Raw genomic sequence first — 26,954 nt, 5'->3', positions numbered from 1 at the left:
GGCAGAGGAACTCATTTATTGAACATTTAATATAGGTCAGGCATTTTACCCCATCTTGTTTAATTCTCATAAGCATCCTATGAAGTTAGTATCACTATCAGAGATTAAAAAAATTGGGTTCAGAGGTTAACCTGTCCAAAGTCAAGCTGTTAATCATTTGTAGGGCCAGGAGCTAAACTTTGGTCTGTGCTCGGTCCCTCCCAACTCTTTGCAACTCCATGGACTGTAGTCCACCAGGATCCTCCATCAATGGAATTTTCCAGGCAAGAATACGGGAGCAGGCTGCCACTTCCTATTTCAGGGGATCTTCCTGACCCAGGGATCGAACCTGCATCTCTTGTGGCCCCTACATTGGCAGGTGGACTCTTCACCACTGTGCCATCTAGGAAGTCCCCATCCTAAACTTGATCTTAGCCAAATGGCCAAGAAGCACAACTTTGATCTGGCTGCAAAGCCTGAACCATGCGACTGCATTCTGCTCACTCGTCTTGAGGTCACAAAAGAAGACACAGTGAAATGGAAGGAAATTTCTTCATCCCTAATGAAGTTGGGGAGGAGTCTGTAAGAAATCCTATATGTCTCTGACCTAAGGTCATGTGACCCATTATATACACAACTGTCAAGGATAAGGAGCTGATTAAGTTTATGACAAATTATGTAGATTTTTTACTTAAATGATGTGTAACATTTCTCAATTGCAAGCCATCTAATCTACTTAAGACCCTAAACCTATGTAAATTTTCAGGCTTATAGATTAAGTCCTGATTCTCTAAAAAGATCCCCTCATTTCACAGATGAGGAAACCAAAAAGGTTAATTTCTTTAGCAAATTTTATTTAGTTGTTAGGGTTCAGATTTGGCCTTAGTACATATTTAAATGTGAAGAGTATTGCATTTTGTAAATAAAATTATAATTCATCCATACACAACTATTTTGTATCAGTATCAACATTTATCTGCCTCAAGGGCACAATTATAACTCCAGAAACCATGTCCAATATAAAGTCTTTAAGTAGCTAGACCTAGTCATACTAATGTCTAATAAAAGCCATTTCTCTTTAATTTCCACAGAACTTTCAGTTTGGGGCTAACACACTGGTTTATAACATTAGCAGAATGTAAGCTTAGCAGTTGGCTTCCACGCAGGGAAAATATTTCCAAGGCATGGGTGTTAAAAGTTTACTGCCCTTTCAGTCCAAAAAATAAAAGAATCTCAAAGGAAATAAACTACAGTTTTCTAAACATACATTCAATAGTACTAAAATAGTTGTCAATTCTGTAAACTGAACTATTTTTGCATATAATATTTTAAATTTCTGTATACCACTTGTATTTTAAATTTCTACAAACCACTTGTAGTGTTTAAAATTCTAGTCATGGTCCCTACTTGATAGATATGTTATGAAACTGCAACCTACAATTTGTAGAACTTGGAAAATTCATAAAGAAATAAGACCAATGAAGGAAGGATCAGTTTTGAAATCTGCTATGAGGATATTTGATGTGAATGTAACTCTAAGGGTAGTTTTAGCACAGACCTCAATTACATGACGTCATAATAAACAGAAACCAATAAGCAACTATGCTTTGTAAACTCCTGAATTTCAAGTAAAAAGGAAATGGTGATAGCTCTAAAATGAAGCTCAATAAAGGTTTTCTAACTATAGTGGGGTTCTGGGATCCCCTACTCAAGATTCTTCTCCAGATGTTTCTAAACTGGAGAAGCTGTTGGGTTTTTGGCGGGGATGGGCAGAGTAAGGTGAGTACTAGTGAAGATACCCAGGATACTTGAGTGACACTTGTGATACAACTAATCGCCCTTCCTTTCCTCCAGGATTTTGAAGCATAAAGCCATTTTGCTAAGGAAAGGGGAGAGAAGAATCACTATCCTGTTAAGGAAAGTCCATTCATCTTACCCATTCAATGGCCATGATTCCAAAAGACAGACCAAACTTTTACCAAGTAAGCAGGTTGCCAGGAACAGAAATGAGATTCCTATATAAAGACCAAAAGAAATACAGCAATCTAGCATATATGCAAAATAATATCCAAAGATACACTGTTTTCAACAGTCAACCTTTATGAATGCTAACACATTCAGTCCTTTTATTTTTCCTTATCACCAGGTTTAAAAAAAAAAAAAAATACAGTTAATCATTAACGTATTTGAAATTTTAACAGAAGGGCAAGTACCTACGTTTCTTTCTGGTTTTTGTAACATATGGTACACACTTTCATTCTTAGATAATACTGTTGTGTGTCAAATGTATGATAACACATTCACTGAGATAGGGATTACTGACTCTATAGACAACTGCAGCACCTTTCAAAGGCATTTATCTATGGTTAAGAGTTGGGCATTTGGGGTTTGAAACACAGCTTCCTATAATTTATGGCTGTGACTTCTCCACCCTCCCAAAAAGAATGGATGCATAAAACGCTTTCATCTGAAGTCTACAAAAATATAAATATTATATAATTTTAGAGCTGCAAAAGGACCTTAGTGATAATCTAGCCAGACTGCTCCCCTGATTTTCTAATGAGGTAATTGAGGCCCTCACTCACAGAAATATATAATCCCCCTCAGGTCTTTCGCTGTATTAACAAGTTTGGTGAACTTTCCCTCCTCCATCTTTGCATGTGTCAGATATTTGGGCTGAGCTCTTGAAAGGCTGAGTTTCCTTGGAGGAGAAACTGATTCTGCCTATCTACTATACTATACTTTTATGCTACATCTTTTAAATAATACAGAAGCAATATGTTAATCTTTGACTTAAAATGGCATACCAACAAACTTGGGATATATTGCAACCATTTTACTAAAATGATGGGCTGGGATGTATCTTTTAACAGGAGTACTGACCAGCTACCGTGAATGTGTTTCGATACTCTGCTCCAGTATCATACTCAATTCAGTCAAATTACGTGTGAATTACTTTCACTTACACACGCATAAAACATTTACATTTCATTGTCTGACAGAACAGCACACACCCATGCACTTCTTCTTTCTGGTTTAAATGCATGTAAAGATGCTCACATAAAATAGATTTTTCACTAATCAAGGACTTCATAATATATGAACTTTTCATTACACTACTTTCGCTCTGTTTTTTTTTTTTTTTAATTGAAGGGAAGATTAAGAAAGCAATGCTGTGTTACAAAAAGACCTTCTTCTGAGGTCCTCTTCTGGAGAAATGTTTGCGAGCACAGTTATAGTCTTATAATGACTGTAATCAAGACCATCCCACAAGGACAGGAAGGTACATTCACTCTCCTGGAGAGTTTCTGATCTTATTAACAATATTATGACTGGGGGGAGATAGTATAAAGACAGCCCAGCAGAAGACTCTCCCAGAGAGATATTTTGAACTTATTTCAATCCTATAATGACTGTCATGAAGATGACATGATAGTTGAATTCGTTTTGCTGAAGAAGTTTGTGTCTAGAAAGACACGCTCAATAATGTAATTAAATGGTGTTATAATTACGTTCTGTGAAACTATCAGAGGTCACAAAAGCAGAAAAATGTAGCACTTAACAAAGAATAAGGAAACACTTTTGAAGAATAAACACTTAACACGTAATATTTTTAAATGGTATCTAATAAATTTTCATGTCAAATTTTTAACTAAAGATATAAAACTTTTAAATGGCAACTAATAAATCTTCCTGTCAAGTCTTTTAACAAAATCCACAAATCGATTATAAAAATTGAACAATCATAAATGTCTTATGTATAAAGTTTGAAGGGAAAGTTTAAATGTCTACATTATTCTGTTTAATCTAATTCTTGAGGAATTTTAGTTACTGCTGAGGTGCAGTCGATACATTGCTAAAATAATTCAGTTATGAAAATAGTATCACAGTTAAGGTTTGGCATAGCAGCATTCCAGCGGTCTTCAGTCATCCACAAACGTCAACCGTCCAGGCCCTTCATTCTTCATCCATCTCCTGTATCTTTTCCATCTAGGGTCATTTGCCAATCTTTTCTTTAGTTCCTCTTCTTGCTCTTGTTTGTAGACCTATAAGTATAAATAACACGAACTGACTTGACAATCCAAACAGAAACATTTTCATTAGCTTTATGACATGTTTCCCTGATGCTGATGACGATTGAGGGCAAAAGGAGAAGAGGGCGGCAGAGGATGAGAAGGCTGGACAGCATCACCGACTCAGTGGACATGAACTTGGGCAAACTCCGGGAGATAGTGAGGGACAGGGAGGCCTGGTGTGCTGCAGTCCATGGGCTCGCAAAGAGTTGGACACAACAACTGAACCACAATAGCATGTTTATATTTTTCAAATATAATTTTAGGTAAAAGTTCCCAATGAATGTATTGGTTTGTCTTCTGAAAACCATGCACCAAAAAATACTAAGCAATTAAGCAGTTTAACATCCAGTGTTAAATCAAAAAATAAAAAAAGAACAACTCATGCAAGAACTAGTGTTTTTTCCCACTGATTTCTATAACCTGGAAATACATTCTTTTCTTCCTTGAAATTATATGTAAGGTGAGTTTAAAGGGTTTAAACATTTCCTATCTACAACTAACATCCAATATTGAAGAATCAACATAAATTTTCTTAACATGGTACTCAGTAAATTTAACAGATGACTTTAAGTACATGTTGATTCTAACCAAGGAACAAAGTGGCCTTATAAATACTTCGGTCTCCAAACTGAACTTACAACTTCTTTTATCTTCAAAGATAATTATTGGTCTTTCAAAATATTTTTAAAGTTCCCAAAGAAGGTTAAATAAACCATAGAGGTTAAAAACAAAGAACAGCTTTCATTTCTATAATATTTAGTGAATGTCAGTTAAAGTTAAATGGACAAGTTTTCATAACCAATTTCACAGCCATATCAAATTTTAGAAGGAAATTACTTTACTTCCAAATTTCAGGAAGTAATGACTAAGATAATTTCACATAATACCATAATTTAGCCCAGGATAGCACTCCATGACAGACAGTTTATTGTATAGTGGGCTGCTTAAACTACTTAAAAGTGAAAGCTTTTCATATATTGGGTCAGCCATAAAATTAGTTCAGGTCATACGATGTTACGATCAAAGTTTAGTTGGTGCAATTAACAGAAAATGGTGACATCCTTGCAAACATACATTCTATCCCAGTGCAATTTAACATAACAAATTAGACCATTCTTTAAATTTTTAGCATTAGTGAATTAAAGTATTTGAAGTTCATCTTTTAAAAGGACAAATTACAGGTTAAAAACTCACTGTTTGACTACTAGTCATATTGTCAACAAAAGATCTTTATCCGTACTGAACTATTCGATTTCAGAAATTAGAGCACACTTCTGTGATCCTTTAGTTTTAACTTGGTAAGGAAGAGAACAGTAAAAATCACAGCAGAGTCATTACTCACCTCATAATTCTCCTTTATCCAAAGCTCCCGTTTAAGAAAAGTTTCTTTCTGATGATCTTCTAGACTATCAAACTGAGACTTGGACATCTTCATAGATTTACGTATGATGTATAGTCTTTCTTCTTCCCCATATTCTTTGCCTTTGATGTTAAAATTATAGACCCATCGGCAATACCACACTATATAGGAGCACAGGTGAAAAGGAGCGAAGAGAATCTGAAACAGGAGCAGGTCACGCATCCGGGGCTTCTGATAGCCGCCCTTTATATCTACTTTACTTTTTATAATGTTCTTTATGATGTTCTCCTCCTCATCACGAACTTCCTCTTTGGACTTTTTGTTTCTGCCCTTCTCTTTGGCTTTTCTCAGCAATCCCTGCTGCTTGGCAATCTCCATGGCTTGGATACGGTACTTGGGCACCGTGGCCAGGTAGCTGATCGTCTTGTCATAGCTATTCCACCAGCTGAAAAACTAGAATATTTAACAAAGAAAAACGGATCACTTTTATTACCAAAATTCATCTTGGTGAACACAATCCCGCCCACAAAAAACCCATTCTGATTAAAAACAGGGGACCTCAAAAATCTCACTCTGTAGGTTAAAGATACAGTTGAATAATAGCCATGTGGACATGGGAATCTTCAGGACTGAGAAGTCAGATAAGTTGTCAGCTGAGCCAAAAAGGCACTGATTCTCCACAGGAAACACCCAGGATCGGAGGACGGCTCAGGGGAATCACACCGTACCTGTTGATTCCACATCTTTACATCTGACTCCTCCTTAGATCGCAATTAAGAAATCCCTCTTCTTTAAGGGTGCAATCTACCTACTGGAGGAGTCGTCAAATGGCAAAACTAGGTCAGAAGGTGTTTCTTTCAAACAATCACAGGGTGTAGACTCAGGCAACGATATTTATCTGTTTCCTAAACCATCTGCACATGCCACAGTAATGTTCATCATATTATGAACTGAAAGATTCAAGTATGTTTGAATCTTTACTTATTTGGGCAAGAAAACATTAAATTATTTCTTAAATATATTCAACCACAAAGGGTTTTGTTATCAGAAAAAGTACTACTCCTCATATAGTACCTCCACACATTTCAGCTATTTTACTGAATAAAAAAGCAATTATACCAGTATCCTAAAATATAGAAGCAATCTATTAATAGCAACAACAAAAAAGTGACTAGAGTATTATGTTATCTAAAACAGAAAAGTAAAATTGCCCCTCCTCTCCCTGTTGAAAAGGCAATACTACAAAAGCTGAAACATTTAAAATACACAATTTTAGTTTTCAATAGGAATTCTTTTGTCATATAAATTGAATTTCATTTCTGGGAATTAAACTGGAGAAGTAATTTTGAAACTAGCAAATTGGTTCATCTTTTTTTTTTTTTTGCCTCTAGAGGAGGAGGATATGATGGGTATGGTTAGTTTAGGAATTAATAGTAGGGAAAGCTCATTTCAGCCTGAACTTATATTTCTCTGATATATTAAAACAACATAAAGTTACTGTAGCACTTTTACTCTCTTTCAGTGGTTTTTAAACTGGAGCAGGAGTGCCCTTCGCTGTCACGTGGAGATGTGTGAGATTTCTGGTTGTTAAATGGTGGCAACCACTATACTCCCGGCATTCAGTAGGCAGAGGCCAGGACTTGTTGTGCCATACTAAGGAATTTGGATTTTTCCCCAAGTTTAATGGGAAATCATTGAAAAGTCCTATGAAAGTACAGTTTGGTCCTTCAACAACACGAGGGGGCCCCACTCTCTGCAAAATCGAGTGTGACTCATAGTTGGCCCTCCGTAGGTGCCAACTGTGCATACACACGGTCCCTCCCTATCCTCCAATTCAACCAGCCTCAGCTGTGTGGTACCGTAGTGCGGGGCCGCATAGGGAAAAGAATCCCGAGGATAAGTGGACCCGTGCAATCCACACCCGTGCTGTTCAAGGGTCACCAGTAAATCATATGGATCTAGTTGACAGTCACTCTGGCTGTTATATGGAAAATACAGAGCAGGCAATGAGGAAGAGATCTGGGTTTTCTGTTTGGTAATTAGTTTTAGTAGTTATATAATGACATGCACAATTTCTTAGACTTCCTGCCATCAAAGATTCCACTACTATTAACTGATTAAATATTTTTCTAACATAAAAAGTTAATCTGAACTGGAAGTAAAACTGCACAAAAACATACTTCTAGTTCAGTTTTAATGACTAGCACTAGGCAATGTGCACTCCTTCACATACACATAGACATATTTGTCCACCAGTACACACCTGAAACACTGAAATAGCGCACACGCTGACTAAAATCACGACCCTCACGTCCACTCTGGGGGCCAGGCGCCTGCGGTAGTAGTGGTAGTAATGGCTGTAGTACTCCTCCGGGTGGTCCAGCATGTAGTCATAGTCCTTTCGAGTTTCTTCATCCTGTAAAGTAAAAACAACCAGATACCCAGTTTCATATGACAGCTCGTAAAATGGCCTTAGTTAACACTCTGTTGAAGTCAAACCTAGAATTTTATAAGTATGTAGTCAATCTGAGTAAAACAACAAATTGTCCAAAAAAATTCCCATAATTCCTCAAAGGCACACACAAGTTTGTTTCCAGAACTTAATATTAGGTATAAAGCAGAATTTAAATTTTTCCTCAAATTCTTGAGAACTATTAGGCCTCCTGGAAAACATAAAAACACTTCAATAGCAAAGAACTATGCTTATTTAGCCAGTGCTGTGGTGCTAATAAGGATACAGATTTGTTCTTACACTTTAAGAGCATGTTGACACCTACTCTTAGTAACTGTTGACAGAAAAAAAGAATGTCTATTTCTGTTGTATATATTCACAATCATTTCCCAGCCTTGTATAGTACGTTTTCTTCTGAAAGCAAAGATTAAGATAACAAAAAATAGACAAAACCAGTCTATGCCCTCAAAACTGAATTATGTTCATCTCAAGGAAACACTGAGACAGTGATGGAGTAGAATGGTCAAAATCTACCTCTGTGATTTTAGGCAAAAATTTTAGCCTCTCTGAGCCTCACTCTTCTCCACTTGTAAAACAGAGATATTAATAGCTGCCCTACTAATTTTACAGGGCTGTTTTGAATATCAAATGACGTATATCATATAAAAACATGTTAAAAATGTGTTCTCCTTTACTATTATAACACGTTTTCACAGCCCAGTTCATAGATAAGGTAATATACAGCTCTTTCTTAATCGTGTAAACATGTTGAAAAAATTATAGCCTTCTGAAATGCTGCTCAAATGTTTACAAATAAAGCATTTTTTAAAACCTTCTGTAATTTGAATCAGTTTGTAACGGGTACAAATGCCAACCCTTTACTGAGTTACATAGGTTAAAAAGCTATTAAATTATGATTTGCTTTTTTTTTAAATCCCACAAAAACCTGTTTTTCAGCTTGTCTTGTTTCCAGAGAAAATGTTAAGCACCAAAACCACAGCAAATTCTTTTATCTATAAGTGAGTACAACAGAAATCATTATGAAAACAAACATCTTTTTTAAACCTAGAGGATTTCTTTCTATGATAAATTAATTATTCAACATTCATAAAGCTGCAGATTACTAGCAAAACCATTTCAAAATCTACATTTAGTGCTTTGTAACCACAGAGGTCCTTGGATCTGTTCAGGGCCTCCTCCTGAGTCCTCCAATATGCAATTTCTTAGGTTTAAAATAAAAAGTTTGCTAATGACAAAATCTTTCCTGTACCCATTAAAATCATTATATATTTCCTATGAAGAATTCTGAATTTGGGAGAAAAAAAAAAAGAATTCTGAATTTGAGCACATTCTCGGTAACAGTTCTTACATTCATTACATTCAAAATATTTTTTACCTCTGACTAGAATTTGAAGCTAGATGTAGTATCTAGTATAATTAGATGTAAATATATTTAAAGTATATTCCATGGCACTATATAGAGAGCCGATATGAGAGGAAAGCTGAGCCGATATACAAGGAAAGCTGACTCAGGCTGATATTTTCAAATTCACTTCTTGTTCATTCTCTTTCATCAGAAAAGATTTTCTCAGGAGTTCCCTGCTGGCCTAGGGACCCTGTTCCAGGCTTTCACTGTGACCGCCCAGGTTCAACCCCTTCTCGGGGAACTGAGACCCTGCAGGCCACACGCCTCGACTGTCAGTGCATTATTCCTTCTGTAAGCCGTCATCATATTCTAGCGCTTCTAACCTAAAGAGGGTAAAACGTTACAGGTCATACAGAGAGCTCTGAAGACGAAAGCCTATCTGATGTACCTCATTTTGAGTACTTCAAGACATCTTTGGAGAATTTTTCCGCCCCCCCTCCACTTTTTTGCTTTTTGGTCTAACTTTATAGATATGCTCTGTGTCTGGCCTGAAATTACTGCCTTTTAAACTCAGCCTCCCAGTCTTGGCAGACGCTTTTTGAAATGTATTTCTTCAAACACGAATTCTTCTCCTTGCTCCAACTAGATGACAAGTAGTTTAGAAGCTAACTGTCCCCGAGGTGAGATTCCTACAGTCCTCCGGCGTCATCGTCTCTGCAGAGCCCTCAGCCAGGTCCGACAGTCTGCACTCCTCCTGACTGCAATATACAGAGATCTGAGTGTCTCTGAAATGCGCTCTGCGAATACAATCCGTATACCCCCGGGGGCTATGCTCTCTTCTTTGTTCTCTTATCTTAGTGAAGGTCATAATCCACAGAATGCAGATATCCTTCTTCAAGCATTTCACCCGTGTCTTACCCCCAGTCACCATCTTCTCACTGGTCCCTAGATCTGTGACTTCATCAAGCCCAGAGCTTCATTAACAAGGTGGTCAGCTAATGCTCCAGCACCAGCAACTTCAAAATTTATATCTTATGTCTGGCCTCTCTACTGTCACCAGAGCCTGTGGGGTCTATTCAGGTCCCTCTATAATGAGTCCTCAAACTACCTCATCCCTGTAAATGGTTTCAGGGTCAAGCCTGACTTCTCTTAGAATGGTTTTCTTTTCCTTGGGGCCCATAATTTCATGACCCTGTTTTGGTCATGATTAGAGAAAAGAAGGCCTGCATTCCCCTTGTTATAGCATTTATTCAGCCACAATCTTCTTTCTTTACTGGGTTTATAGCTTTCTCTCCAGAATGAAGAAAATGGATTTTAAGCTGACCCAAGCATAATACACTTGACAAGGTTGTTTCAAGGTTGGCACAAATTGAAGAGTTAGGGAGTCTCAACAATCTAAGTCAAAGTCCTACTCTTCAGTAACCTACTAAGTTTAGAGTCAACCTAATAAGAACACAGGACACCAGGAATATTAGGAAAAAAGAAAAGACAGACTGGGACCCAATTAAAGAGTTTCACGTACATTCTTATTTTAATATTATATATCTATCTTTTCTCCTACCCATCTTGGGACCTAAGTAGCCTCACAGTTTATTTGTTTGTTATCTCCAGTGCTTCCCAGTGGCTAGTAAGTTAAGTTCAATTTTCCTTGGCATGCAACAAGGCCTCCAAAACTGGCCTAAGTTTACCTCCTTAGCAACATCTCATCACTCTCTTTTCTTTTGCCCACAGCAAACACTCAGATAGCAACTTCTGGAATTTGGTGTGTTCTTAAGTATAGCATGCTCTTTTATATCTATGTCTGAACAGATAATTCACTTTAACTCAAATGCTCTTTCATTTTATCCAACCTCATGAGCTTCTATTAACCCTTAGGACATAAACAATAGTAGACAGATTCAGACCACTCTTACTACACTTATTACCTATTTATTATAGCACTTATCACATTGTAATCATCAGGGTTTTTTTCTTTGCCTTGAATGAGAACTTCTAGAAGGCAGGTAGGGTGATCCATTAATCTCTGTATATCCAAGGCCTAGCACAGTGCCTGGCATTCAATAAATATCATTTCAAAACTGAATGAAATTTTGTAAAGGCTCTCCCTCACTGCAGACATCTCCCCAGCCACCCAGGTCTCCACCTCACCATGAAGGTGGGATGGGTTATCACAAAAACCTGGGCTTGGCCAGAAATGACTGCTTGATTTCAGAGCTTATGAAGATATGCCAATGTGGCTATAAGAGCTTAAACCTTAAAACAGTGTTAATATCTTACCTTTCAATAAGGTAGTACTTTTTCTTTCAGCAATTTTGTGGATCTTAAGGTCCCAGGGTCAGGAGATTCCAACTTCTTTCCAAAGCCAAAACCTTTATACTTGTTTCTTCCTCCTCTCTGTCCTGAGCCTTGACAAGCAGGGCAATAAGCTCCTTGTCTCTAATCTCTACAGGAAAAAATGGTGCTTCTGCTGGTGTTCACTCCACTCCCAATCCTCTTGGGCATATGCAGGAGGACTGGAACGTAACCACCAATATCTAGATCAAAAGTGAACAAGAGGAGACCCACAGGCAAAGCAAGCACTGAACGCTTCCTTCTCTTGTGAAAATGATCATCCCCCCTCCCCAGAGGCAAAAATATATTATGTTCTTGTCCTTGGAAGAAATAATGAGTTGTTTGATCTCAACAGACGTAAACTGCAATAATTTGATATTGCAACCAGTTTCACATTAAAAATTTTCAATTACACAAATAATAGAAACCATTTAGGATGGTAAAGGCCAAGAATCAATAATATATGAAAATATAGTAATAGTTTGTTCATTCTTAAAAATATATATATTCATCCTATTTTTGAGAGAAATTCACACACAAATGATCCTTTAAAAAAAAAAAAATCTGATTTTTTTCCAGACTATTACACCCTACTAAAGAGGAAGAAAGTTAACTGCTCTGAGTTCCCATTTCTCTTCCTGTTCCCTGCCCAGCAGCCACTCAGGCAACTGTCCTCTTAAACATCTTTTCTCAGTCTGCATGCGCTCACAGTAACTTCCACCATTTGCAGTATCACCTCTATACCACTAAGAGTGACACTCACATCTGTTTTTCCTGCTTCTCCTATTTTGAGATGGCTCTTGAACATTTCCTAAATGTAACATAAATATCTCAAGTTCAGCATGGTCAAAATATAGATCTGTTCTTGTGTTTCAGTTTGTTAACCATCTATTTGGTTACCTGAGCTTTAAAAAACCTTAGTTATTTTCAGCTCAGCAAATAGTTATGCAAGGCATTTAAGCCACATGCTGAACACAAAGGGGAATAAAAAGACAAACTAAAGTCCTGGCCTCAAGAGCTCCCCCGTGTACAGGAAGAATCTAGCAAGCAAGAAAAGCCGTGAACTAAGCACTGACTTCCCTGCCTGAGACCACTGGTAATAGGATTCACAGAAGGCATGAAAGGAGTGCTCGATCTTGAAAAGTAAATAAGATGCAGCAAAATTTGTTCCAGGCAAAGGGAGCAGCAAGTGTTAAGGTGCAGAAGCACAGTGAAGAGAACAGATTCAGTGAAGCTCGGGCACTGGGGAAGTTTAGGGAAGAAAGGGGTAGCGAAGGTGGCCGGAAGACAGGTTTGGTGAGAACTGCAGGGGCTCTCACATGCCACGCTCAAGGGTTAAGGCTGTGAATTGGCTGCGCTATTCAAACATAAAACGGTTTCAAGTATGAGACTAACAGCGCTGGGGAGAAGTGTATATTTTTGGAAGCTAACTCTGACAGTATATCAAGAATGGGATGAGGGAGAAACAGATTTTAGAGACTAGGAAGCAGAAAAAATAAGACTTCTAGTGATTAAAGGGGTACAGAAATCAATCATGTTGAGAATAGTGATGTTTCTAATTATAGTCACTCTGTGAACCCCTTTATTCTAAGAATAAAAGAAGAGGGTATCAAGTGTGGAGAAGGTGCAGGGGGAAACTGTGGAAGATTTTGAAATGGGGAGGGGAAAAAATTACTGGACAGCTTTTCAAAGCCTGGAGCCTCCAGGGATTACCTATTCCTGTAGGAGGGGCGTGCTTTTATCTATATTTGAAAAGTCTACTTTAACTTTGTAGGAAAGTAACTTGTGGAAAACTGGGAGTAATGCAAATAATTCTTGTTCACACAAACTGTGTCCAGTAGAATTAAGGGAACTGATGACTGCCTTGTCATGCTGACCAGTATTATAGGCATTTCAACACTCCTTGTCTTGACTGTAAAGGGTCTGGCACTTTTTCTTTCGGGCTTCCCTGGCGGCTCAGCTGGTAAAGAAACCTCCTGCAATGCAAGAGACCTGGGTTCCATCCCTGAGTTGGGAAGATCCCCTGGAGAAGGGAATGGCTACCCACTCCAGTATTCTGGCCTGGAGAATTCCATGGACTATTCCACGGGGTCAAAAAGAGTTGCACACGACTGAGAGGCTTTCACTTTAATATCTTATTGTTTGCACATTAATTAATGAGTTAAATAAAATCTTTGACACATGTTCATTTTGTATGAGAGTCATCCTCTTTTAAAATTTATGCTTTTAACAAAGATAATAGAATTGGTTTCCAGTTTAATTTTGGGTACCTGTGCTACAAATGAGAGACAATTTAAAAATATGAACCCAGAGAATGCACAAATTTCAGGACTGTCGAGGATGCGGTTGAGTTTCATCAGGAAGAGCTTAGAAAATAAAAAGGAAAGAGTACCCAAAGGATAAGACTCTAAGGAAATGCAGTGTTTAAGGTGAAGGCAGAGGAAAAAGAAGTCTATACAGACTGAAAGAAATGGCTAGAAAGCTCAGAGCAAAGGGGGAGAATTACATCAAGGCAGTCAAAGGAGAACAGCTTAAAGAACTACATGGTGGACATCAAATGCCACAAACAGTTTCAAAAGGAAGAGCAGCCCTCTGATCTGAGGCTTGGACATCACTGCTCATCTTGGGAAGAACAGTTCCAGGATGTGTACTAATGCACATGTCCCTCTGTGACAGTTTAAACGATGGGGTATAAGGAAGTAAGGACAGCCAACGGTGAAGAAAGAAGAAAAATGTGACCATAGTTTCAAAATTAAGGAATGAGAGATGAACCAATTAAGAGATTCCCAAGTTATCAAAGAGGAATGATAAGATTCCAGAAGATTAAGGTGGAAGTAAGATGAGTTCAGTCAAGAATACCTTCCTGCCTTCCCCAATCCATCCTCAATCTTGTTCCCAGGAATTTCTTTCTGAAATAAACATCAGACTTGTGTTACTTATCCACTTTCAAACCTCTGGTAACTCGTCAATACATAAAGTTCAACACATAGTTTAAAGGGGCCATCCCAAACTATTTCCAGTCTCCTGAAACATTCTCCCTAACACGCACCTGAGAGGCTTCTAACCTAGAAACAGTAGATCCCCTACAATCTCTAAAAAGACACTGAGGGTCTTTGTGCTGGAAATATCTCAAAATATTCCGTTTACCTATGATAAACCTACACAAGCAAAATTAGTTTCTGCCTAGAATTACATCAACTCAGTAGTTTTTGTGTTATTCAAAAGCTCTGATGGGCTGTTGATAACATCATGTGTCAGGCAGTCACAGCACTAGAATTAAGCACATCTGGTGTGTAATCAACTTTGGCCATAAGTAGGGAGTAACATGTGACATTAACATGTAACATGTGAAAAATAAACACTTATGGGTTTATAGCAGAAACAGCAAATGTGGCACAGAAGGTCCCACATCCTTCTTCTGGGCCCGTGGCAGAACTGTTCAGCACGTCATCTTTTCCACTAAACCGAGAAAAGGCCCCCCAAACGTGTAAGTGTTACATGGAGTTGTGACCAATCAGAGTTTGTATGAAATGAAAACGATCTGCCATCAAGCTTACTTAACTTGGCTGTTTATCAGCATCACAACAGTAATACAAATTCACATCATTTCTATTATTTTTATGAATACACATTTATTATGAATGGCTGATAAAAATCTGGATCGATGCTGAAAAAGAAAAAATAATACCAATAGGATAGTAATACCAATAAGTGTGGCTAATTTTCTTCCTCCAAAACAGAGTCCCTGGGAAAAGCATAAAACTGATTGTACATCTCATTGCTGGAACAAGCCTTGCACACTCACAACTCCATGTTTTCATGGATCAAGAATTTTCTCTACCAGAAATGTCCCTTCACAGTCAACAGTGGTGACTGTTCTAGACCCAGATCAAAGAGTACATTCTTCTCCAGTCCTCCAAGAAGAAATAATTGTGCCCTCTCAGTGTTGCAATATAAGCTACACGTTTTAATTATGTAACTTAAATAAACAATAACTGAACAATAAGTATCTGTCTCCTTATTATATTCAAAGCTTAAAGGCAGGAATTGTGCCTTTTTCATTGCTATGGTCTCCTCCTTCAGAAAAAACTTAAGTCAGTACCAGTTAGGAGACAGGGTTGATTAAGAGAATATACAAAGAGAGAACAATAAACAGTAACATGACAGGGCAGGAAGTTCAGAATCCCCTTTTTGCCAAAACATTCTTAACTACGAAAGTCCTGCCACATCAACCAGACCGATAAAGAGAAACTGAAGTGTTCCTGTGACTTCCCTGCCAAGACAAGGCTGGAGCAGAAGGCACTCCCTACACATCCCTTCAAAGTATCGGATAACCTGCATGCTAGTAATACCTCCAAGACCTTTTCTGTGTTCTTCTCTTGTGATCTTGCAAAATGCTATCAAACTCTACCCCTGTCTACCAATTATAGGTTTTATAAGTGCATCCTTCCTTACCACCTATTTCCTCACCTGCTTATTTCTTTCCCAGCCTTCTCATTTTATCTAGTTCATCCAATTCTTATGTATATTCAGAATTAATGTTCTCACTTTAAAACCCTTGAGAAAATAATTTCTCCTTAAAAACAGAAATGTGATCTTTCTCTCACATCGGAATTTTTCATTCATAACTATCCAATTTATTTTATCTGTACCACTCTTTCAAACTACAGTTAATTTGGGGTAAAATGTCAGCTTCACATACCCATGTCAAAACACCAGAAGTTCACTTTCAATTGCCATCCTATCTGAATCTATCTCCAGATAGGAGTATGCATTTAACAAACTTTCATTATCTATGTGCCAGACACTGTGCTAGTTGCCACAGATATATATGCAAAAAGAAGGTTTGGTGGAGAGGGGAGATGGGCTACTCAGTATTTAGTGCAGTGTGATAAGTGCTATATCCACAGAAAAAGATCCAACGTTGACGCAGTGAGAGTCTGTTTACTTAACTTCCAAAGTCCATGAGTCCCCCTGAGCCCCCAGTAGTCAAATACACTAAATAGTTATTTCATCATCCTAACTCATGTTATGAAACAAATATAAAGCAGCGTGTGAAATCATAATGGTTCCAAGCCCTGCTGAGATCTGGAAGTTTAAGTTATCTGAGAACATAAACTAAGCATGACTTGGTAAAAGCATCTGGCAAGTTCCCTTTGCCCTGCATTATTATCATCCTTCTTTTTCTGTTTTTTTTTTTTCCATTCTCTCTATTCACAGGAAGAATCTCTGTTGCTATAAAAACAATGACCAACTGTGAAAATATCTCCTTGTCTGACCAACTACATTTAAATCACATTAGTATCATCTTTTTAAACAATCTCCATCTAAAAAAACTCTCTCAAAGAGGTGTTTATTCAACCAAGACCAACTTCAGAGTCATAAACCCACTGTATCTTACACAAATATAATTCTCATTTTGGTGAGTCAGAGATGCTTGGTTGTTACAAGTTTTGATGGAACACCACTGTAAGGTTGCAACGAGGATGTAATATAGCTTCTTATTTATGTTAAAAAAAAATTAAGAGGCTTGAACACACCAAGAATAGGAAATTAGGGAGGTTATCAAAAAATTATGGGGAAGAGAAAAAAAGGCTCCTGGCTCCACTGAATTTACAACTGAATTATTTCGGATTTCACAAAAGATCTGTCACATACACTATTCCAGAGATGGAATCTACCTGAGCATTCTACAAAGCAAATACAGAATCAACTTTCTGGCCATATGCCGGCAATAACTGAACATGGCTATGAAGGAGAACACAGTCTTCCCAAGGCCCTACCAAGATCCTCCCTCCTTTTCCATTCTCACAGGGTTTATTGCTAGTCTTTATGGAGAAATATGTGGGCTTCCCTGGTGGCTCAGAGGTTAAAGCGTCTACCTGTAATGCGGAGACCGCGGTTCAATCCCTGAGTTGGGAAGATCCCCTGGAGAAGGAAATGGCAACCCACTCCAGTACTCTTGCCTGGAGAATCCCATGGAGGGAGGAGCCTGGCAGGCCCTGGTTTGACCGCTGAGTTGGGAAGATCTCCTGGAGAAGTAAATGGCAACCCTCTCCAGTACTCTTGCCTGGAGAATCCCACGGAGGGAGGAGCCTGGTAGGCTACAGTCCATGGGGTTGCAAAGAATCGGACAGGACTGAGCAACTTCACTTTCTTTCTTGCTTTATGAAGAAATATATAGTGTGTTATCAAAAAGAGAAAATAGAAAGGAAATGTGGTCCCAAGTCAGCAGTGCTGCCCCCATGAGGTGATATATGGAATTCCAGGCAGGCGTCTGTGGTTATCTTTATTCCAGAGCCTCTGAACAGATCAACTTCTCCCACTATTTTGTCTGACCTGCTCGAAAAGCCAGATGGACCTCTTAGCCCTCACAAGCCCTCCTTCCAGGCTGTGAATATAATCCAAGTGCAACATATAGTAGATGTAACAGTGGTTGATACATAACAGATATCAGATATAACAGATGTAACAGGGGTTACATCTCTGTTGCCTCTGGCTTCCCAGGCAGCACAGTGGTCAAGAATCCGCCTGCCAATGCAGCAGTGGCGGGTTCAATCCCTGGGTCCGGAAGATCCCCTTGAGTAGGAAATGGCAACCCACTCCAGTATTCTTGCCTGGAAAATCCCATGGTCAGAGGAGCCTGGTGGGCTACAATCCATGGGGTCACAAAGAATCGGACACAACTGAACATGCACATCGTGCCACACACTGTTGCCTAGAGGGGATGACCTCAGTTTATCAGATCACTGCATTCTCCAGAAATTATATCTTCTGACAACTTTCTCACAATTCTGTTATGACAGCAATAAATTCAGACCACCCTATTTGTTTTTAATAACTTCTTGCACATACAGCAAGAAAAAGTCCTCTTCCTTAATCCAGAAGAGGGCATCTGCAATGAAGTTTTTTTAAAAAAAAAGTTTCTGGAGGTGTTCCAGTTGGAAGTGGAATCCATATCTATCTCTGTAAAATTAACATGGACGTTTTCACAGAGCTCAGCAAGCGTCCGAACTAAGTCCTGACACCCCTTCTCTCTCACAGATAATTTCCGTTCTCCTGAGTAACAATGCGTGGAGTTGGGGAAACTATAGAACACTCTCTTACTCCCTCCATCACTGCAATTCTAATTCTAGTTCCCTGTTTGGAGGCACCTGCAGCTACCACAGGAGAAGGCAATGGCACCCCACTCCAGTCCTCTTGCCTGGAAAATCCCGTGGACAGAGGAGCCTGGTGGGCTGCAGTCCACGGGGTCGCTAAGAGTCGGACACGACTGAGCGACTTCACTTTCACTTTTCACTCTCACGCATTGGAGAAGGAAATGGCAACCCACTCCAGCGTTCTTGCCTGGAGAATCCCACGGACGGCGGAGCCTGGTGGGCTGCCGTCTATGGGGTCGCGCAGAGTCGGACACGACTGAAGCGACCTAGCAGCAGCAGCAGCTACCACGAACCTGTCCCAATCAAGAGGAACAGTGTGCCTTTCTCCAGACATTACTCCTTTTTAACTGCCTCAAAGTTCCTTGTTCGTGAGTGGACAAATTATTTCCTCAGGCTCTTTATTAGCTGACGAATCAGTGCTAAACTTGCAGAAACACTGAGAGGCAACCATGATAAAGCCACCAGATCAGCCTCTGCATTTGTCTCTTCAAGGAAATAGCAAGAACAGTTAAGAGTCCTGGGAGATCCCCCACCCCCTGGCCAGATTTTCTGTACTGTCTCTGTCTCTTGGTCTTTGTTTTCAAAGTTCTTAATGTGAGGCTCACGCTTTTCAGGCCAAATCTACCCATCTCTGACCCCAGCAGAAGGCAAGAGTTACCAGTGTTTCTGCTGCCTCTCTTCTGGACGCTCTTCAGCTGCCCAGCGCTCCCTTCTGCGCTAGGAGGGCTTTGGAGGAGCAGTGGCAGGCGCTCTGGTTGCTTCTTGGACCGCTCTCTTTCCTCACTGCAGAAAAGCAGACTGGAGCTTCAGGTGCCGGGCTGCCTTGGATGAAAAATTTCCCCATCTAAGGCAGTCTTTCCTTAGTCACTCTTTATCCTAAATAACAGACAACCAAGCCCTCTTGGTTGCCTCTGGCCACCGCACTTTCTCAAACCCCCACCCATTCCTCAGGTAATTGCCAATGAACACTGCAATCTCACCAATGCTGGTGCGAATTTGGTGAGTTTTATGGCTCTATACTATCTGAACTGCTCTGGAAAGCAAGCCATGAACTCCTTGACTCAGTATTTTCAGCCCTAGAAATCTTATCTGGAAAAATAATCCACGGTTGAATTATACTATCCCCACTCAAAGCAGTCGTTAAAAGCAGACCATACAACATGAAAAACTATGCCTCAAAAAGAAAGAAAAAATAGAAAAAAAAAAAAAAACCACTATAACTGCAACTGCTGTTGTATTAGCATGAAGAGACCCCTGAAACAGTAACACACCAAATATGATTCGTGCTTTGTGATTTCCTATAGTTTGCTTTTTGCTGAAAACAGGATCAGGCTAAGTCTCCCCATCCCCGTAAGTGTGTTAGTCACTCAGTCGTGCCCGACTCTTTGCAACCCCATGGACTGCAGCCCACCAGGCTCTTCTGTCCATGGGATTTTCCAGGCAAGGATACTGGAGTGGGTTGCCCATTTCCTTCTCCAGGGGATCTTCCCAACCCAGGGATTGAACCTGGGTCTCCTGCATTGCAGGCAGATTCTTTACTGACTGAGCTAGGAGGGAAGCCCTCCCCATTTCCATAGGACTCAATAAATCCTTTGTCAAATAACTACACATATATTCACAAAATATTTCCTACTAGAAATTCTCAGAGTCTTGAAACTCAAGTTATTAAGCACCAATTTGCAGCTCCTATATAGGAGGTTTCTCATTGATCATTTAATCTTCAAAACAACCCACTGAGCAGGTTTCATGGCCATAATCCTGCATATGAAGAAACAGGTATTCTGACATATTAAGTCACTATCCAAGGTCACATGGGGGTGTCAGAGCCAAGAGTCAAACATCTGGTGTTCTTAGTGTTTTTCTAGAATCTTACGCCCAAGCTGAATGTCACAATTAATACCATCCCCCAAAACCAAGTTTCTGTCACGTCAGATTGGGGCGATCGCACTGTCACTGGAGATCTTTCCAGTGTTCTATCACAGACCTCGGTAATAATAATAACCCTGCTTTCCGAGTGTGAGCTGCATCTTATTAAAATGCCTTCACCAAACCATAAGAAGCCCAAACCTTTGTATACCAGAGACAGCCACAAAAAGTAAGGGGCTAGCTACTCCCCAAGACTGAAGGGGTTCCCATCTTCGTCAGTGAGCCACTTCTCACTTGGGAAAGCCCGAGCATCCTAACGGTGGTAGAGGTGGTCGAGCCGGGCGCCGGAATCACAGGGAGCCTCGCTCCACCGGCCAGGTGACAAGCGGGTCGCGCCGCGCGCTTCCCTGGCAGGTCCTCGCAGCCCCCAGGCTTACCTTGAGAGTCTCGTAGGCGGTGGCCACCAGCAGGAAGGCCTCCTCGGCGCTCTGCGGCGTCCGTCCCGGGCCCTCCTCGCCAGGCTCGGGCCGGTAGCGGTCGGGGTGGTAGCGCCGGGCCAGCTGGCGGTAGGCCCGCGCGATCTCCGCCTTGCTGGCCGTGCGGCTCACGCCCAGCACCTCGTAGCAGTCCCGCGCGCCGCAGTAGAGTCCCTCCACCAGGGCCGCCGCGGGCCGCGCGAGCAGCAGCGCGAGCAGCAGGGGCGGCAGCAGCACGAACCAGCGCCGGTTGGCAGCCCCGGCTCCCCGGCGCGGAGCGAACGGGATCGCCATCCCGGCTGGGCCACGGCTCCGAGAGCCCAGCCGCACCCCGGCACTCGGCGTTGCGCCCCACTCGGCGGCCGGGGCTCAGCTCCACGTCAGCACGCGGCGCCTCGGCGCAGGCGCACCGGGCGCGGCGGCGGCAACCACTTCCTTCACGACCGTTGCTAGGGGAACAGGACGCTTCAGCAGCCCGGCCGCTTCCGGTAGCTCTGGAAACTTGTTCCTAGTCCCAGAGGACTGGGTTTGTTCTCAGTCTGAGAGACCTAAAGGCTGTCTCTGTCTCTGAGGTGCACTTAACCAGTGTGTGCAGAGCGCCCTACTGTCCCCTTCCCTCGCAGTCTTTAAGGCATCACGACCTCAGCGGCTGCGGTTGGTAATCTAGCTTTCTTGCAGTCTGGTTTTCAGCGTCAAGATGTGTGCCCAGGGTTTTAAAGCCGGCTCTCGATAACCCCATTCTGCCTTTCCAAAAGTAAACTAAACTTAGAGATTCTAGACGTTATCTGACTTAAAGTGCATGGCCATCTTGTTCTGGGTTTCTTAGCCTCCGCACTATTGACATTTGAACTGGATAATTCTTTGCCTTTTAGGGGCTGTCCTACCCCTTCTAAGGTCTTCTCTGGTGGCTCAGAGATTAAAGCATCTGCCTGCAGTGCGGAAGACCTGGGTTCGATCCCTGGGTCGGGAAGATCCCCTGGAGAAGGAAATGGCAACCCACTCCAGTATTCTTGCCTGGAGAATCCCATGGACGGAGAAGCCTGGTGGGCTACAGTCCACGGGTTCGCAAAGAGTCGGACACGACTGAGCGACTTCACTTACTTACTCACTACGCGTTCTAAGATGTTTAGCAGCGTCTTGGTCTCTAACACTAGTTTACAGTAGTACCACCACCCTAATCCTGACAATCAAAAATGTATCGGTGCGTTTGTGCTAAATCGCTTCAGTCGTGTCCGACTCTTTGTGACCCCATGGACTGTAGCCCTCCAGGTTCCTTTGTCCATGGGATTCTCCATGCCCTCCTCCAGGGATCTTCCCAACCCAGGGATCGAATCCGCCTCATTTAAGTCTCCTGCATTAGCAAGTGGGTTCTTTTACCACTAGCACCACCTAAGAAGCCCCAGAAATGTATCCTCGTATTCTCGAATGTGTTCTGGAGGTACAACTGCTAGAAAAAATACAGATCGTTCAGTTAAATTTGAATTTCAAATAAACATTTTTAGTATAATTATGTTCCAAATATTCCATGGGACTGTATAGCAACATGAAGAACTTTACCTCAACAAGTTGTTTGTATCATTCATTCAGTAAATATCCCTTGAGTCTTTACTGTGAACTAGGTACTGTTGTAAGCTCTGGGGACATAGTGGTGAGTAAAGAAGACAAGGTTCTTGATCTTATGGAGCATATATTCTGGTGGAGGATGACAGACAATGAACAAGCAAATAAATAAACTTTAAGATACAATAGATTCTTTTAAGAAAATGAAACAAGGTAAAGATAGATATATCCTATAACAGAGAACATATACTATATATATGGATATATTATATATATATACATATTAAAGAGAGAAGTAATGGTGACATATAGGAGACTGCCTACCTTAAAATTATTAGAATCAAGACAAGTGCTAGTTCACGTCAATTATTCCAGGAAGAATTAATATCTAAACTGACTCTATTTTTTAAAAATTAAATTTATTTCTTTTTAATTGAAGGATAATTGCTTTACAGTATTGTGTTGCTTTCTGCCAAACATCAACATGAATCAGCCATAGGTATACCTATGTCAGTTAGAGTCAATTATTTCAGGAGGAATTAACATCAAAACTGACTCTAAAGGACAAATAGGAACTTTCCCTGGTTGTCCAGTGGTTAAGACTCCTCACTTCCACTGCTGGGGGTGCAGATTCAATCCCTGGTCAGGGAAGTAAGATGCCACATGCCACTCAGTCCAAAAAAAAAAAAAAAAACAAAACAGAGAGAGAGAGAATACTCACAGCCTTCATGTGTTGTGTAACACAAAGATACTCCATGATATTTTCCCAAATAAAAATTGGCAACATATGAAAAGACTAGTATATCATGACTGAATGGAGTTATCTTCAGACATACAAGTCTGGCTTAAAATTTGAAAATTCAATCAGTGGAATTTACCATACTAAAAGAGGGGGAAAGGACACGCATGTAATCATCTTAATAGATGCAGGAAATTTTTAAATAAAATTCAGTACTCATTCAAAATAAAAATAAACAAACAGAGGATAATTTGAGGGGTGAGAATAAGGGACAAGTTTTGGGTTAAGGGAGTTGGGACGTTAAGTACCAAGAAGATAAAAGAGACAGTCAAGAAAAAAATATGAAGCTTTTCAAGAAATAAAAGTCTATATGGCTGGATTAGGGGTGTAGTGGGGAATGAGGAGTGGAGGGGATAAAACTGGAAAAAGACAGATTATGAAGGGTCCTTTTATTTCAGAATAAAAAAGTTGCTCTCTATCCTAACAGCAATGTAGAACCAGTGTAGAATTTTTACGTAACAAAGTGGTACCTTCAAATTTGCATTTCAGAACAATTATTCTGCCTGAGAAAATGAGCTCGAAGATGTTAGGCATACTGTTATGAGATAGTTATCAATCCAAGCAAGCGATGCTACAGGGATATTTAAAGATGGTAGCACCGAGGACGGACAAAGAATGGAGAAAAGTGGAGACCCATTTATGAAGAAAAAATGGGCAGGTTTTTTTTTATTATTATTATGGAAGAGTGAAGAAGGGGAATGAGTCCTGATAACACTTAGGTTTAAGAAACCAGGTACCATTCCTGAAATTAGGAACACAGAAGGAAAGTAACCTTACAGTGTAAGATGATGCATTCATTTGAGACATGTTGTGTTTGAGATGCCAGCCACATGCACATCGGATCGTGTTGTTTCCATACTTGAAACATGTGATGATTCTTATTGAACCTTGCCTCCTATCAGACTCTTCAGCTATGCAGGTTTCCCAGTCTACTTTATGTACATTCCTCCTGTAGAAGCTCATTGCTCATTGGTACCTGCTCAGGGTCTCCTTCCAAATGGAAGGAGTTCCCATGCTGCCTGGAGATAAGGGACATTTTCTAATTACAAATTTGGTCATATTGCTGTTCACCCTCAGATTAGCATTCAAATACCTTAGCATGGCCTTCAGGATTCTTTAACAATCTATTCCACCACACACCCTGCTTCTGTTCATACTGGTCCTTCTGCCTAAAATATCATCCCTCTCCCACTTCAAGACCCTCCCACCCACTGTATCCTACCAGATCTAGCCTAAGCACCTTCTCTATTTGGACTCTTTCCTTCCCAGGTTATAGTCCCACAGCTGATTTTGAACTCCATGGTCAAGATAAAACTAACATAGGGAAGGCTCCCTTCAAAGCAGGCAGAACTTTAGCCTGTGGCTGTTCCGGATGTGTTGCCTCCGCCCTAGAATACAGTACTCTGCAAACTGCATTGCCGTGTTCCCAGCTAGCTGGATGTTAAACTCTGCCAACAGAGGGTGCTTGAAGCACACTGCAAGGCTGGAAAAGGAAAAGAAGACTTTTTTTTTTCCTCTGAAAGTAAACAGATCTGTGTGCAGACTTGGTGCAAACCGTGTGGCCCCAGTTTTCTTTGTCACCACCTTAGTGATGGCTCCTGCCGTGGGTTGAATTGTGTCCTCCCCAAAAAGATATGTTCACGTCCTAACCTCTGATACCAGGGAATATGACTTTAGTTGGAAATAGGGTCTTTGCAGATGTAATCAATGAAAATGAAGTCACTGAATAAGAAGAGAAAACAGAGATGCACACACAGGGAAGACAACCATGTGGAGGCAGAAGCAGAAATTGGAGTAATGATGCCGGCATAAGGCAGGGAACCCTGAGGATCACCAGCGACCACCAAGAGCTGGGAGAAAGGCAGGGAGGAGATCCTCCCTCAGAAGCCCCGGCAGGAACCAAGTCAGTCACGCAGCCGCTCAGTCGTGTCCAACTCTTTGTGGCCCCACGGGCTGTCTTCCGTGTCCTTGGAATTTTCCAGGCAAGAATACTGGAGTTAGTTTCCAGGGGATCTTCCCCACCCAGGGGCTGCAGGCCTGTCTTGCATCTCCTGCATTGGGGCAGATCCTTTACCACTGAGCCACCTGGGAAGCCCAGAAGGAACCAACCCTGCCGACAACTTAGTTTCAGCTCACAACCTCTAAAAGTGTGTGTACTCCTCAAAATAGATAAAGTGGTAGATTTTATATTACATTTATAAACAAGAAAAAAACTTAAATAATAAATGCAAAAGGTAGCTACTACCCTTGGACCTGAGGGGAAAGTGAATAAATAAGGACCTTTGAAACTCAGAGGAGGCTCTTGCCCCAAGTCTGAGATTAATTTTTTTTTATTGTGGTAAAGAATCCACCTGCAATGTGGGAGACCTGGGTTCAATCCCTGGGTCAGGAATATCCCCTGGAGAAGGGACTGGCTACCCACTCCAGTATTCTTGCCTGGAGAATCCCATACACAGAGAGCCTGGCAGGCTCTGAGTGACTAACACACTACTTATATACATACACTGGTTCAGACAGTAAATTGTATTATGTATATTTGGAAGTGAAGTGTTAGTCGCTCAGTCGTGTCCAACTCTTTGCGACCTCATGGACTGTGGCCCGCTAGCCTCCTCTGTCCATGGAATTCTCCAGGCAAGAATACTGGAGTGGGTAGCCAGTCCCTTCTCCAGGGGATCTTCCCAACCAGGGCATTGAACTCTGATCTTCTACATTTCAGGTGGATTCTTTACAGTCTGAACTACCAGAGAAGCCCAATGTATATATATATATGTATGTACTTAATATTGATGACTAATTGACATGCAATATTAGTTTCAGGAATACCATTTTATTTTATTTTATTTTTATTAGTTGGAAGCCAATTATTTCACAACATTTCAGTGGGTTTTGTCATACATTGATATGAATCAGCCATGGAGTTACATGTATTCCCCATCCCGATCCCCCCTCCCACCTCCCTCTCCACCCGATTCCTCTGGGTCTTCCCAGTGCACCAGGCCCGAGCACTTGTCTCATGCATCCCACCTGGGCTGGTGATCTGTTTCACCATAGATAGTATACATGCTGTTCTTTTGAAATATCCCACCCTCACCTTCTCCCACAGAGTTTAAAAGTCTGTTCTGTACTTCTGTGTCTCTTTTTCTGTTTTGCATATAGGGTTATCGTTACCATCTTTCTAAATTCCATATATATGTGTTAGTATGCTGTAATGTTCTTTATCTTTCTGGCTTACTTCACTCTGTATAATGGGCTCCAGTTTCATCCATCTCATTAGGACTGATTCAAATGAATTCTTTTTAATGGCTGAGTAATATTCCATGGTGTATATGTACCACAGCTTCCTTATCCATTCATCTGCTGATGGGCATCTAGGTTGCTTCCATGTCCTGGCTATTATAAACAGTGCTGCGATGAACATTGGGATGCACGTGTCTCTTTCAGATCTGGTTTCCTCAGTGTGTATGCCCAGAAGTGGTATTGCTGGGTCATATGGCAGTTCTATTTCCAGTTTTTTAAGAATCTCCACACC

General features: G+C 40.8%; 1 protein-coding gene across 1 annotated transcript; it reads right to left on the bottom strand.

Moving 5' to 3' along the window:
• DNAJC25 (DnaJ heat shock protein family (Hsp40) member C25) lies at window positions 1-21,454 on the bottom strand. The gene is made up of 4 exons (XM_043453157.1): window positions 21,028-21,454; window positions 7,679-7,831; window positions 5,398-5,868; window positions 1-4,025 (listed from the first exon to the last, which is right to left on the bottom strand). Exons 1-4 carry the CDS (start codon window positions 21,358-21,360, stop codon window positions 3,903-3,905), a joined length of 1,080 nt encoding a protein of 359 aa, XP_043309092.1. The 5' UTR covers window positions 21,361-21,454; the 3' UTR covers window positions 1-3,902.
• Between the last annotated feature and the right edge of the window lie 5,500 nt (window positions 21,455-26,954).

Source organism: Cervus canadensis, chromosome 30 (assembly GCF_019320065.1).
Source record: "Cervus canadensis isolate Bull #8, Minnesota chromosome 30, ASM1932006v1, whole genome shotgun sequence".
NCBI classification, from domain to species: domain Eukaryota; kingdom Metazoa; phylum Chordata; class Mammalia; order Artiodactyla; family Cervidae; genus Cervus; species Cervus canadensis.
Note: the sequence above shows the minus strand (reverse complement) of the source record. Positions and strands in the feature narration are given on the sequence as shown.